General features: G+C 31.3%; 1 protein-coding gene across 1 annotated transcript in view; it reads left to right on the top strand.

The window, feature by feature from the left end:
- pip (heparan sulfate 2-O-sulfotransferase pipe) overlaps window positions 1-16,642 on the top strand; it is a 55,405-nt gene that overhangs the window by 12,904 nt on the left and 25,859 nt on the right. Inside the window, exon 3 of the mRNA XM_085188825.1 lies at window positions 14,206-14,342. Within this exon, the coding sequence (XP_085044951.1) occupies window positions 14,206-14,342 (137 nt within the window). The remainder of the gene's footprint in view (window positions 1-14,205; window positions 14,343-16,642) is intronic.

Here is a 16,642-nt window from a genome sequence, read left to right as displayed (position 1 = left end):
TCACATTCCGCAAAGAAAGAATGTGAACCTGATCATTAACAGGTTGTTAGTTACATTAACCATCAAACTACAGAACGAACTGATAAAAAATACAAGAAAAAAGCGTAAATCTTTTTTGTCAGCTTCACGCTGTATCCCGCACACAGCAGCGTAGGCAAAGGGAACATAGTGATAACACGCTCCGTTCCCCACTTTCTGCCAAATTCTGTAGGCATTGCGTGTTGAGTGGCGGAACTCAACGCCGCGCTTTTGTCTTGATACTGGAGGGAAGAAACGGAAATAAAATTTTAGTAAATATTTCGTTTCTTCGAGTGGTGATCGAACCCACAACCACCGCGTTACAATCACACAAAAAATCGTTTGGTTTACACTGTGATCCGCTTACATTACATATTGTTTGTAAAGTGCATAATTAAAACAAAAAGTTGTTTTACATTTTAAAAATTAATAGAAAAAGTAAATAAATATATTTAAAAAAAAATAATCGTACTATATAATAATTATACATAGAAATACAGAAGCCTCAAATTAATCGGTACAAGATGGTATACATGTATATATAGAAAGATAGATAGATAGATATCACTAAGATCATCTTGATTACTAATTCCATTTGACCGTTAATAGCTAATAGTTTGCCTAAGGCCAACACTGATACAATAGCTAGGTGAGAATTTCATTACAAAAAAAACATTTCTTTTTCAGAGAGTTCATTAAATACAGTAGTTAATGAATCAAGCTACAAGCTAGCTAAACTTGTCTACTTTTTGTATACACTTTTTTAATAAAGTAGGTTAAAAGTATTACAAAAAACAACATTTTGGCTTTGGAAACATTATAATACAATTTACAGTCAATTTTTGTAACGGGCGGTTATTCGAATTTAATTGTGAATTATTATAAACAGCACGTAACCAATGTTTATTTGTATAAAAGTCGTGCGTATAACGATGTAGAATAGTATTTTAACTGCGATAATAGTTTTATTGTTAGTGGAAGCTTACTACGGTAAAATACGGTACTATCATTTTTGTGATTGTTCTGTCTCTGTATAATGGCACTATATGTTTTCTATTTATGGAGAGTTGATATACTTATATTCACTTCACTACTTGTGTTCAAACACTCCGTTCCCGTCGAATTTTTCGAGGCACAAATATAGTTAAGCTTTGTTTGAATTTGACTAAATTATAATCTAAAAAGATAAGTATAATGTAAATAAAGGACTAAATAAATTGACAAGTATTTTCTAAAAGAATAATTAATACATTTTTACAGATTTACAGTTCCATTTATTACGAAAAAAAACCGATTCAAGCATTTCTTAAATGTAAATGGGAGTAATTTGATTACTACCTAATAAAAATAAATTTGATATTACTTTACAAAAACGATACTAGAATTTTAAGTACTGGAATAACGAAGAAATTGGATTTTATTTCTCGCGAACTGTCTGCATTGAGGGTAATGTTAAAAGTGTTACTTAAACTTGTAAATCGAGTTGGCTGATTTTAGACTACATTTGAGTTAGCTTTAATTATACCTACATCACTGTGACATACATATATTGACATTTTCGTTTTTTTTTACTAAGTTAATTTTAATTTTAAGCTTCATGTTTGAGGTCAGTCGTATGAAAGAGTGCGACTGTAAACGCAACAAGTGGTGGGTTCGATTCCCACTAGAGGTAATGCTAATATTTAATATTTTAATTTTCCTTGCTCTGGTAACGAGGCAAAGCGCGGCGTTTGGTTCCGCCACTCAACACGCAATGCCTCCAGAATGCGGTAGAAAGTTTATTACTTTTGTCTAAAGATGCTTAAATTATGTGTATTTACCTAAGAGTTTTTTAAGCCAGCAAGATTCGTTCGTTCGCTCGTTAATTTATATTTTATCTGTAAATCATTGTAAGTTTCATTATAACTTCTTTTATAGCTGCGTGGTCTTTATATTTGCATATTTAGCCAATATACGTAGGTGTAGCTAGTTTTCATATAGATTTACTTATATAACAAGAACATTTCTACAACTACAATATACTAGAATATTCTACTTTCAGTTGTAATAAAAGATGTCTAGATTTTGAGTGAAATCGACATACATGTTCACTTTAGATACACTACACTCGGTGCGCGTGCGCCGGAGCATGCGATTTCATCGCGAATTCTTTTCTAAGAGTCAAGTGTGAGCGACTGGAACGGACGGATGCTGCTATACAATAGAGATCCATTGTTTGAAATGATTATTACATCACTGTCAACTAGATACGCCTAAGTGAATGCGGGTATCATTATTTTTGTTGTTGTTTAGAACTTAATAAGGAGGCTGATCGTCCTAAGGTCTTGCTGTATTGACTTAAATTACAGTTAAATCATTTGAATATTGTGTATTATATATAATGAAATCTTACCCTGCTATGTGCGGTATAGTTTATAATGAAAGCATATTATAGATATGATCTTACATTTTTTGGCTTTTTTCTTAATTTATCTGTAACATATTCAGCTTATAGTATAAGCCTATCAAATCCGTTTTTGAGAAAACAAAAAGGGCACGTACGTACATTTTTATACTCTTTAAAGGTGTAAAAAAATACAATTTGACGTTTCTTTTATTAAATGTAGTTAATACAAATCAATTTTAGAATTTGTAATAACATAGTTATTTAAACTTATTTTTTTTTATTTATCCTGATAATTTGCTTGATAGGCTGTTAGTAGGTTTACACTCTAAGCTGGTGATATATTGCATTGCGATTTAAACGCCACTACCTCGTTATCAGAGCGAAGAGATAAAATGAAAATATTAAATACTTTATTCCTGCAAGTGACAACGTGAATCAAACCCACAACTGTTGCGCTTACAGTCACACTCTCGTACCACTGGGCCAAGGATGTCTCTATTGGTATATTATTTATTATGATATACATAAACTCTACTGTATCATTTTGCAAATGATTTTTTTACAAGACTTAAGTGTTTAATCTTAAATTACGTATCCAAATTGAGTGCTCATGTCATGTAACATTTATCTAACTTCTCATCTGCGTTAGTTAAAAGTAAAAGTGGTTATATTTTACTTGGACAGTGTACATTTACACTAGAATGGATCATAAAGTTGCTAAGTCCCACGCTTCAATGTAGGAAAGTGAGAGGAGATGGCTCGTGACATTTAAGGACGGTTATACATAATTTATTAGCCATTTAATATTGATTGAGTTTATCTAAGAAGACATTTAATTTTATTTAACAATTTTAATTCTAACGAGTTATTTAATAGTGTTTTAATTCTTTCCTACTGTTTTAATTCTTTCCAATATCAAAAGGATTTGTGGTTACTAATTTCGTGGCAACTAATATTTAAAAGATAAAAAACCTATATTATCATAATTAATATAATGAACTATTTAATAGAAAGCTTCACCACATCTATATGTATTAAATCGAAAGGTCACTCACTCATCACGAAATCTCAGAAACTACAAGTGCTAGGAATCTCAAATTTTGCATAGGAGTTACTTATAGGTCGTAGGTGCTCGCTAAGACGGGAATTTGCAATATTCGATTTCTAAGGGGTTGTTTTTGGGGTCGAAAGTTTGTATGAAACTTCGTTACTACAAATGCTAGAAGTCACAAATTTTGCATAGACGTCACTAGGGCGCAGTCATGGAGACAGAAATTAATAATAACATAGTTCACGCGGGTGAAACCGCGAGCGGGCCGCTAGTTCATTTATATGACTGGCTGATATTTAAAAATATTCAAAAACGTTCCATGACGCTTGCATTTAAAAGAAAAGAATCGAGAGTGTGTAAGAATCTTAAAAGTCATATTACCAGACGATTCAGATATAAAAGTTCGCGTTAGAAAGTAATCTCATTATGCAACATTTAATCTGGGTTGAGTAATAATACAAGATAATTACAATAAATATGTATAAACGTAGATTTTTTAAAAACCAATCAATATTAATAATGCTAATATTCCTTCTATAATTGTTGTTGAATAAAAACAATATTGATATAATTAAGTTGCTTTTCACAATTTAAATTTTATAAAATAATTTCTGATTGAACGAAGCAAGCGCGATCTAAGTATATTTACGTAGAAATATACTTAGAAATATGAGGATATCTTTTATATTATATTCAATACTTTTAATGTTAGTTGAAATTCATGAATTTAATTAAATACTACCTTTTGTTAACTTGCACATTAGATTAACAAGAAGTTATCACTAGCAGTAAGCAAGAGAGTTATATAACGGCCTTTAGGAACAACTTATCACCATTTCACAGAACTGGGACGTCTAAAGCATCCATCCAAGCAAGTTTCCTCTCTACCCACTCTTCATAAATATTAATATTTGTCTATATATAGACAAATAATTATTCACAATTATTTATCGAGCTACGCTTCTTATCCGATCCAGCTTAGGTTATTTATTTTTTTTGCCATAAATTTTATTACTATAACCAAAGAATCATATCGCTGTCACTACGACGGATGAGTTATTTAAGTGTTCCCAAACTTAAATTTAAAAATGAATCAAATTAAAAACATCTTCATGCTGTATCTTGCAAACAGCAGGGTAGCCAGAGGGAACCTAATATTAAGACACTGCGTTCCCCACTTTCCACCGAATTCTGGAGGCATTGCGTGTTGAGTGGCGGAACTAAACGCCGCACTTTGCCTCGACACTAGAGAAAAAGAAATGGAAATATGAAATTAAATAAATATTTCATCTCCTCCAGGATCGAACCCACAACCAGTTGCGTTTACCTTGTGACCTTCCACCACGACTGGCCACGGAAAAAGAAACGTTAAAATATAATTATCTTAGATAAGATCCGTACATTTTAATTATTATTTTAAATATCTTTTACATCTTTCTGATTCAATGGGAGAATTAACGTTACAAATAATAGAAACAAATTGCTGTTGAGTACAAATTAATGAGACGGGCTGTAATTACAAGGCTGAAGGCAGTGAGTCGCTTCTATCGGGGCTCGGGATCCACGGGTAAATTTGAATTTATTTTATCTAATAAATACTGGCTACGGCGGAATAATTTATTAGGTGTATGTGTTTTGTATTTGTTGATATTTCTTTTGTTATAGGGAGGATTATGATAAATTAGAAGAAACAATAAACTTAAAACATTTAGGTAAATAATTGCTTATGTTTCAAATTCGTTAGGTTTGGATAAAGTAAGGTAAATATTATAAATTATGATAATTATTGAGGCCGTCGTGGCTCAGGCGCACACTAGGTTCCCTCTGCCTATCCTGCTGTGTGCGGGATACAGCGTGAAGCTGATTTAATTCTGGATAATATATAAACTTTCACAAGTAGTGACAAAACATATTATATTATACTATTTAAATTGAGTCGAGAAAATGAAGTTCAATACATCATCTGTCGAACACAATCATATTATAATACCATTAGGGCCACAATGTGCACCAGGTCTGATTTGAAAGCGCACATGGAAAGCGCAACCCGTCGGTGTGGTCCGGCTTTCCAATCTGGTCCTGAACTTGGGCTCGAGATTAATAGTACTTTCTAGGTCTTTGAATGGCTTATAGACACTTTATATAGCAAGTAAAATACAGATGGTTTTAGAATTGCTTTTTTAACTTGGTTGTTCTGAAGACAAATCTTATGTATTTTAGATTATTGTTAATAATTAATGGCCTCTTTTATGTGAAGCATTTTTTTTTCTTTTTTGCAATTGTCAGGTCCTTGGAAGATAACAGAGAAGTCAAAGACCTGCTTAATTCTGCCAAATAACATAACATATTTAACATAAATTTTATGCGATGTTCGTAAGTTGTTAAGTATAAAATTGAGAAATATACAATGTTTATTTCAATTTTTAATAATAAATAAGTTTAAAATTTCACTTTGTGTAACAAATTTAAAATTTAAATTATGCAATTTATTTATAAATAAAAACGATATTGTTAAATTCCTTAATCTCGATTTAGCGACAACGATGCAACTTCCCTACAATGTACTACAAATAGCATTATATGTTATAAATATTTAAATATTATAATAAAAAAAGTAGATCGAAAGATATAAAAAACCGGATGATAATATAAATGAGAATATTATGCTTTCATTTCTTATTGAAGGCTTCTTGCTTGCCCGATCATACGCAACTATAGCTAGTATCTAACCTGAATAGTTATTCGATAAAATGAGTATATTATACATTACGAATCGTAGAAAGTGCATAAATCATAATCCATGCATTAAATCCATGTAACTGTTGAATACTATCGCTACTATATCAGCACCAGCACCTGCCTGGTGGCTGTAAATGAGGAATGGTTCAGATCTGCAGTAGGCATCTATATTCATTATTAAGGTGTATGCTGTATAACTCTCCACATTGGCTTTATTAACTTTATTTAGAAATAATTCAAATTTTGTTTTAATTTTTAATTTATTTTCCTTTTGGTTGTACTTATCCATTGATGAAGCAATCACTGCAAGAAATGGCAGTGCTTATTGACCTATTTATTACCTCTCAGAGGTTCGATACCCACTCGGGAAAATTAAATATTTAATATTTTCATTTCCACGCTCTGGTAACAAGGCAAAGCGCAACGTTGAATTTCCGCTATTCAATACTTAAAAGTAGAGTAGGGACGTAAAGTGGGGAACGGAAGAGTTTTAATGAGAAAAGTAATGTCTTAACACTAGAATGTCAGGTCCTCTCGCTAAAAGAGCGATACGATAAAACAGTATTTCTTTATACCTAATGAATTTATGGTACATATACATACGTTGGCTTAACAATCTTCTTTTTCTTCTAATATAAAACTATAATAAACTAATATAAAAATCTAACCATAAATAAGATTATATAATAATAATTTAGAATAAATTTAGTGAAATAAACCATAATTAAGAATAAATTTAGTGAAATTAGGCCTTACTCTACCGTAATGTAAGCAGCGCTTTCCAGTCCTTGGCAGTATATTAATTAATGGAGCTCATAGTGACAGAAGTACCATTAAATGCCATAGATAAATGAGGCTCGAGTTTTGTTTTATGACCTCTTGCTATAGCTGTTTCTTAGATGCACCACGCTGCGAGATTGATGAAAAGTTGAAATAGATGCAGAATTTACTTACTACAGTAGTACTTACTATTTTTAAACAGTAATTATTGCAATTGTATGTTTTTTTTTCATATATGTTGCTGAGAACTGTGAAAGTGAATTAATTTCAAATGTGAAATTTTGCCGAATAAATAATGAATTTTATGAATATTTTTATCATTTAATAAATCCTAGACATAATAGAGCAGTCTGTTGTCTCTAATTTATTTGAAGAAATCAATAAATATTTAATGTAATAATGAATTCATAGTATTGCAGCTGTTGGCTATGGTGTCTGAACGCGAATGTAACAGTTTTAGGTTTTTTTTTTCATCTTTAAAGTTCACGCTTAGGGAAGAAAACTTACTTACTTACTTATTTAGAAAGGGTATATCAATTTAAACGTAGCGAGAAATGAACCCACGAATGTGTATCCGGGCTTACTCTTGGATCATAGACAGTTCCCAAGAGCTAAATAAGAAGTTGTAGCATTTCAAATCGTCCTTAGCGAATATTTATTTTTGTTATAAAAAAATACTTGGCTTAAAACATTCCATGATAGTTCTGGCAAGTACTATGCAATGTTTTTAAAAGCAGAAAATAAAGAAAAATATAACAAAAGACGGGAGGCACGGGAGCACTGAAAATGACAATTCAACGCAAACAATGTGCCAACTGCCAACGCATGCCTTCCGTTCTCTAATGTAATGGATGAACTTGTGCTAAATGATTAATGTTATATATCTACTACAAAACAGCTTCATGCTATCCCGTAATATAGAAGTTTAGGTAGAGAGAACCTAGTGTTAAAACACTCCGTTCTTCATTTTCCGCTGGATTTTTCGAGGCATTGCGTGTTGAGTGGTGGAAACAAACTTTGGGCTTTTGCCTTGGTGCCAGTGCGAAGAAATGAAAATATTAATAAATTCTTGTCATTCCCCTGAGACGGGATCGAAATCGCAACGGTGGCATTGCGGTCACACTCACATTCTTGTGCTACTGCACCTAATGAATCTAATAAATAAACTAATAATGATTAATGTTTACTTTAACGTTTTCCCACTAAAACGTTTTACTTGCAAATTACTGAATCGGTCTCGCATTTTGAATTCCACTCGCAGCATCGGATAGGCATTTAAGGTAAATAAATTAAATTTCTCTTCTTGCTTCAAGCACCCAACTGCGAGTTCCTTGATCGAGGGGATACATAAATACATGTAAATAGTTATTTTATCTCATTTATTATGCATTTCTCATTTATTATTGTGATTACCATGTGCGTTTACCATATGTAGTGTACTATAGTCTTGTAAATTTGTATGACTTAGTACGAGCGAGACAACTGTTTTATCGATAGATCTTACATTAGTTGAAATAACAAATGATTAACACTTTTAATGTTCTTCCGATGTGCGTAGTAAATTTGGACACAGAATAATTAATTCTCTGCTTTTATCTTTTTATTGTTCCGTATCCAAAGGGCCGGAATCCTATTATTAAGACTCCGCTGCTCGTCTTCGTCGTCTTCTGTCCATGATATTAAAACAGTTGAGATTTTTACAGATAATATAAACAAAAGAAAAAAATATTTAAGCGGTCACCCGTACAATATACCTTTTGTGAGCGAGCCCAACTCTCACTTGGTCGATTTTTCAGAGACGTTGCGTGCTAAGTGTACTCAACACCTACCTTTTTATTTTCCCAACTAGAGGCCTAGGCTTATATAATTATATATTAATTTGTAGCCTAAGTGTTATTCTGATATATAAGCTATATTATTGTAAAGTTTCATCAAAATCCGTTCAGTACTTTTTGCCTAATAGTAGAACAAATATCCTCACAAACTTTCACATTTATAATATTAATAGAATAGGATTGCAAAGCTATTATATAGTAAATGTACATTACCATGCTTTTACCTACAGCACTGCTACTTTGATGTTAAAATGTTAACTTTTTGCAGTAATCTAACATTGAAATAATTTTATTTAATAAACTTTGGCTATTGCTTCTATTAAATAGAGGAGTTGGCTAGCATTTTCTAGTCGAGATGATATTAGAAAACTTCTTAACTGGATAGAGTGGGTGCACGTAGTCGCTAGAGTCATCGATTAGAGTAGTTGAAAGTTGTCAAGGGAGTGGCAAGCTGCTCCTTTTTAAAACGATCATTTATTTTTCTTGTGCCAATTGTTTAAATAAGAAAAAGATATTTTCATCATTAACAAAAAATGTAAGCTTTTGAAAGTTAATATAATAATTCTTTCTATTTATAAAACATCCCCCAAAAGTTTTAGTATATGGCAAAAATAAGTTTGTATAATGATTTTACATCAGAATTATATTTATATCAATATATAAATGTGAAAGTGGGTATGCTTTAAAGGTTTTTACTCAATTACGAAAAAATGGCTGAAAGAATTTTAGTGAAATTTGATACGGAGAGTTTTTAAATCCTGTAATAATAACAATTTAATATATGATTCTCGTAAAGATGTAATCATTATAATTATAATTCAAACTAATATTTTATTTGTTACTTTTTATAGGTTATTTTTTTTAGCACAAGTAAGTTCATGTAATAAAAAAAATGTTACTGGTTGTTTCATTGTTATTAAACAGATGCGAATAATATACATAAAACAGTGTTACACTCGAAGAAATTGAAAGAAAGTGAGTCCCTTCACTTGTCACGTTGTTTTTTAAATTGCTCGCTCTACATTGTACAAATATTTATAAATAAAAAAGGAAAGTTGGCCTCTTCATTGCAAGCCTTTATAATGACAATATAATCTAGATATTTGCTGAGAATGTTGCATTTATGTATTGTTTTATTTTCATACTAAAATAAACGTATAATTTGAGTAGCACAGTAAAATATTATTATATTTAAATAAGTTTATTGCTTGAATATATTTGAAAGAAATTATACAGCTGTTATATTGTTATAAATTTACAATTTCTTTTTCAAAAAGCTTATAAAAATTTTGACGTATTTGAACCCGTGCCTCTCGGAAGCCGTCCACGTTAAATAAAGCTACGTTCAATTTTTTGTATGTATTGTAAAAACATATTTTTCTTTCCTAAGTGTGCAATAATACATTAAAATTGTCAGTATAAAAAATATATATCGATTATAATTCATTTGTAAAAGATTTTGACGTCTGATGGCTGTTAATTCAAACACAATAATAGTATCAGACTTGTAAGATAGAGCTCGATGGTTTAACTTTGGATGAAATTCCGCAATGTTCCGTACGCCCACTAGAATGGTAGAGTGCTGTATCATTTTATACTCTCTTTATCCATGGCGAGTGTAGTGGCAAGAATTGGGGAAGGCCTATGTCCAGCAGTGGACAAAAGATGACTGTTGATCATGATGATGATGATGATGATCCATTTCATTAAATGCGATTTAAAAAAAAGAACAAAATGGTATCCATTTATAATGTTACCCATAAACATTGACAAAATTCATTAAAACATATTGAATTACGATTTTAATAAGTCGTGCTACTTTCAACGATAAATACAGTTAGTACAGTAATAGTAATAAATATATAATTTTACGAACGTTTTATAACAGAAACGTGGTTCATAGTGGTGTATGATGGTAGTAAAAATAATCAATCTCACTATACTACAATAATAATTGTATTCAATAAACCAACATAATTTGAATACAAATGGATGAGTTTATAGTTATAAATATTTTTTATTTTTTTTGTATTTTTGTTTGTACGACAGTTTTGATTTATAGTACCTAAGTAAAAATCAGCTTCACGCTGTATCCCGCACACAGCAGGGTAGGCAGAGGGAACCCAGTGTTAAGACACCCCCTTCCCCACTTTCTGCCGAATTCTGGAGGCAATGTGTGTTGAGTAGCAGAACTCAACGCCGCGCTTTGCCACGTCACCAAAACGAAGAAATGGAAATATAAACGTAAATAAATATTTCACTTTCTCGAAATTATGTTTATAGTAATTTCCCCATATTCTTAAATTGTGTAGACAGTGGAGTGTCCTAACACTAAATTCTCATTGCCTAAAAAGAAAAGTAAAGAAATACACTTAACTCAACTTTTTAATGTTTACAGCTACATATGTATATAATTTTAAGTTAAAATATTTGTTACAAATCAATTAATATCTGGGTTAAGATCGTTAATTTGCTTCGTGGTAAACAAGTGTCAATACCACAAGCATGGTGAAAGGATTATTTCCACCAGCTTATTCATTTGATACGGAAGGTGAAAAGGGAAAGGGAAAAATTAGCGAGCTGTGTGCCGTGGGAAAAGGGATACGAGTCCGGTTTATTTAGATGCTCCATTTAATAATAGACAAATAAATATGTTGAACTGTCATTATAATTAGTATTATTATTTTACAATCAATTCTAATTAATGCTTCATTTTACTTGTGGAAGTGTAAAACGAAGTGTCCTAACTGTAGATTTCATATATTATTATTCATATATTATTGAAGACATTACAGCGTGAAGCTATTTAATTTAATTTAAACTAGCGACCCAAACGCGGCTTCACCTGCTTTATATTATAGCTTAATATTACAAAACATTATATATCTTAATTACATAAATCAATGCCTATATGTTTTTCTGATATGTAAGGTATTATTACTATAAAGTTTAACCTGAATCCTTTCAATACCTTTTTCGTGAAAGTGGAACAAACAACCATCCTCACAAATTTATAATTTTACTAGGATTAACTTACACTTAATAAATATACGAAGACAGATCGAGAGTTATCATATTAATAAATCTAATATTAGTTAAAGCACCTTAGTAATATGCGAATCCATATAAAAATACTAAACCAAGTTGTGTGAGCTCTTATTAAATGAATTGATGCACCGTAAGTGTGCAATGAAGCTGATACGTGCCTCGCATAATTATATATAAAGACGATCCTACCACGGACGTACAGACATCCGTAATACTAGAAGCTCGGCCCATAAAAGTCTATAACAACAATTAACAGCAGTTTCATATTTCCAATCAGAATCTTGATAAGGATAAGAAAATTATAAGAAAAATTACTTTGCTTTTTAACGAGTAACGTGACATGATATCGTTGGTTTAAATTAAGAATTTTTTATACTGTTTTTAACTTATTTATATCATGACGAAAGACGGAGATACTATATTGTAAATGGACACATAATTACCACTGTTTATTCGAATATAATATCGAGCAAATTAAAATAAAATGTTATTTTATGTTGTTAATAGTAACTAAACTTATTTGTTATACCTCAAACAACTGGTCTCCTTTAGCGTCTGTCAATTGTAAAACAGGCAAATACAAAACTTATTCAATCCCATTCAAAAATATGGCTGTGCTATTTTATAATAAAAACTAACATATAAGTTACAAAATATATGCTGATATATGCCCCAGTATGAAATTACGTCGAAAATTATATAACTTAATATTGTATGCAGCTTACATATTCTGTTCCTGATGGTAGCAGAGCTGGTGTCATCTTGAGGTGATTACATCACATGAGAGGAAAGACTATTTATTCGTAGTCAATTTTACATTACGAAGCCATAGCGAAATGGTAATTGTGGCTTACCACTCCTTTAACAACCTTTTATAGCATTTAATTTAATGCTTGGACTTTCAATACGTTATTAATTCATTAGAGCTTTATATAATACTTACTATTGATTGATATTATATAACTTAATCCTTTTTAATATATATGATATTTTTTTACAATTATTTTCTTTGACTTTAATAATAAATTTCTTACAAAATCATACATTTAAAATAATTGTAAATACTTATACTAAGAACAGAAGAAGTATAGTATAAAAAAATAAGCTTGCTTTTTAAAAATAAATTAGAACTGGGATCTAGGTACATAAAATAAAATTAATATAATATTGAATATCTTCGATATTACTTACACATAAAAATAAATATTTTTTTTGACCTACTATAAGATATCTAGTTGTTTATAGAAAAAAATAATAATTTCGTTTTAAAAGTGTGACAGACGCTCATAAATGTGTTGTATTTACATTAAAAAAATAATGATTTACTCATCTTCATCTCTGAGTAGTATATTTAATTTAACGTAATCGCTATATTAAGCGTTTACTTTTTATTATACATAAATATGCAAGAACTAGTATAATTATATTAAGAAGTGACATAAATAATCATTTGGCTTACTGTTATGTTGACTTATGTGATGAGATGGTATTCAATTACAAAGATGCTATCTGCGTTGGTTTCCTAAAAGATTAATGAATGTTCTATTCTTTCATACAAATTATTATTTCCCCATTAATATTTACCCATGCTAATGGCTGTCAGAAATTTATAGTTTTTTTTAAAGACTACAAAATGCTTTAAATTAAAAAGTCACTTTATTATAACCTTAAAATATCGTTAGTATACTGATTAAGCATTTCATTTATCACACTGATAGTTTTTTTTTGAGTAATTGCCTTTTAAAGGAGATAAAAACTGTTAAATATTCTAATTGGCACATTTAACATAATGCCCAATTAAATTAAAATTAAACGACATAATAAAAAAAATGTGGGAAATGAGCTTAAATGATATTTATATAGGTATAGTGACTTCATAACCATATTTGCAAAGCGCGGTGTTGTGTTCCTTCACTCAGCACGCAATGCCTCCAGAATTCGGCGGAAAGTGGGGAACGGAGTGTCTTAACACTAGGTTCCCTTCTGCCTACTCTGCTGTGTGCGGTATACAGCGCGAGGCTGATTTTTTTATTTATTTTTGTTGATGATTGAAATAGGTATATTTACTTGGTAGTTGAATCATTTTTTCTTTTAAACATATAGTAGGTATTAATGTACATACATACATATGTAGGTACATTATCGGATTAAAGATCTCCAGGGACTAAGGAGACCCCATTTGTTTGTAATATTTTGGATGAGTATCTATGCCGTCTACCAGAATATATAATTTTGGTCAAATATAACTTTAATAATAAACGCTTTTTAGAATAATTAAAAAAAATGTACTAATCTTTTAAAAATATATCTACCTGCATTTGAGTTTGAGTATTTTTTTTTATTTCCAGTACAAGTGAGTTGGTGGCTCTAGTGGCAGTCTCATGCACGTTGTTCCTATTTCTTCACACGAGGGACCTGAGCACTAAGCTGCAGCGGATGCAGCGCCTTAACGATGACGTAACTGCCTTCAACCATCTTACCGACAGTAAGTAAAATACGAAAGATGTATTCTTACACCATTTATAATGTACTTACATAATGTTATAAGGCTAAGAATATATATTAAAAGTGGTAGAACGACAAAACTTAGTATTCCAGGAATTTGATCATCAAAATTGAAACTCTACATACAATTCTCATAAAAAATTGCTCTACAATGCTAATCATATATTTTTTTCCTGTTTCAAAAAATCTTCAATATAAAATGAACAAAAACCAAAATTTGCGAAAAAATCTCTGAAAATATTGACAAAAGACAGAATAAAAGTTTTAAATTGTATTCTGTACAAACCTTCTTATATTTTTAAAGCAAAAATTACCGTTTCGAAGATATTTGCAAAAATACCATTATCAATATGGCGGTAATGGGGGTTAAAGCACGAAGTTTCGAACGAAATATATTTAGTTCTGTACTCAAAGGACACTATCTGATAAAATCCAAACAAAGAATAAATGATCAGGTTTTGTGTTATGTTGAGCAAATATCTTGAAACTCTTGGCCATGCATAATATTTCGAATGTCTTGCATTTCATAATTGACGTTGACATAACTCTGGTGAAAATTAATAAAAAAATCTGCTTTAAACAAGAGATTCAAGTTATTGTGTAAAAGGAAATACTAGATTGATTTATTTCTGATATTATTATCTAAGACTGGGTTACATTATGAAAGTAGTTACACTTCATTTGCATTTTATAATATTATATAATGTTCGTGAAAGGAAAAATATAGGCTAATTCGTTCGTCTTTACCAATGAAAATATTTCTTAGGAAGCTGTGTGCGTAATGGCTGTGGTACTTTTTGTTTTTTGTGCAGCGTTGAGTGCAATTTTATTTTCATTTTTAATGATTACGAATGATGTTATAAGAAAAAATAGAATCGTAATTTAATTTACCTTATTTTATTAGTAATTTATTAATTATTATAATATTATTTTCTTTTCCTTGACGTAATTTAATTAAATAATCTTTAGTGGTCAAATGTTTAGTTGCAACGGTTTTCGTCATTATACATATGTGTATGTATATTAATAATATTTTATAAATTATTTGTTGAGTTAACTTTAATTTAAAGTTAAAATCAAAGCTTTAAATAACCAACTATGAGCTTATGCATCTTAGCTGTGATAAAACATGTAATCTAAATGTACTAAATATGCGTAGTGTATGAAAGGCATGCGAGCATGTGTACACCTACAGCCTACATGTACACCTACAGGCAACCGCAAGCACGTAGGGCGCACGTACTCATGTACCGCTTCCCTATTAGTTGATCTATATCAGACATATGGAACATACGTAAGCAACTTGCTGACTACTAATATGTTTCATGGAATTGCGGTACTTACCGGGAGTGTTACTTGAATTATTTATTTTATGTCATGAGTTATAATTTTTTAATTAGTTATAATGAACAATATATATATGTCAGCTTTTAAGACATTCAAAACGATTGGTAATAGCTTTTCGCTGTATTCCGCACACAGCAGTATAGGCAGAGTGTTAAGACACTCCGTTCTTCATTTTTCGTCAAATTCTGGAGGTACAGGGTGAGTCATATTGAACTTTCCGGTTTTGGAAGGACGTTGCACGAAGAAGGGAAGGAGTAGAAGGGTGGGGATGGTGTCATTAGACGCGCCATGACATGCAGTTTTAGTGTGAGCAATGGCTTGGTCGGGACAACATCGTGCGTTCGTAGTTGAAGAGTTTATTAAAAATGGCGGCTCCGTGATCACAACACAGCGTGCGTTCCGTTTACATTTTGCTATTGGTCGACGTGATCCCATTGCCACTGGACCAACAATCAGAAATTGGGTATCAAATTTTAGAGCAACATCATCAGCATTAAAAACAAGACCACAAGGCCGAATTAGGACGTCAACGTCAGCGGAAAACGTGGATAGAGTGCGGGCTTCAATTCAACAATCCCCTCGGCGTTCTGTTCGGAAACATGCCGCTTCACTAGGATTATCTTTCAGTAGTGTCCGCAGAATACTGCATAGAGACCTTAAATTTCACCCATACAAGATTCAGGTAGTGCAAGAATTAACAGTTAGAGACTTAGACACACGAACAATTTATGCCGCGACATTCAGCAGATCCCCCGCACTGCTGTTTTGATCTTCAGTGATGAGGCACATTTTCACCTCGCCGGAACTGTCAACAAACAGAATTTTCGATACTGGGCTGAGAATAACCCACGAAACCTACACGAACGACCACTTCACTTACCGTTTGGTGTGTGGGGTCCCTATTTTTTTGAAGAAGATGGTCAAGTCGTCACA

This window comes from Heliconius melpomene, chromosome 7, assembly GCF_056956725.1.
Source record: "Heliconius melpomene rosina isolate 202511_hmr_F chromosome 7, ASM5695672v1, whole genome shotgun sequence".
In the NCBI taxonomy this organism is placed as follows: domain Eukaryota; kingdom Metazoa; phylum Arthropoda; class Insecta; order Lepidoptera; family Nymphalidae; genus Heliconius; species Heliconius melpomene.
Note: the sequence above shows the minus strand (reverse complement) of the source record. Positions and strands in the feature narration are given on the sequence as shown.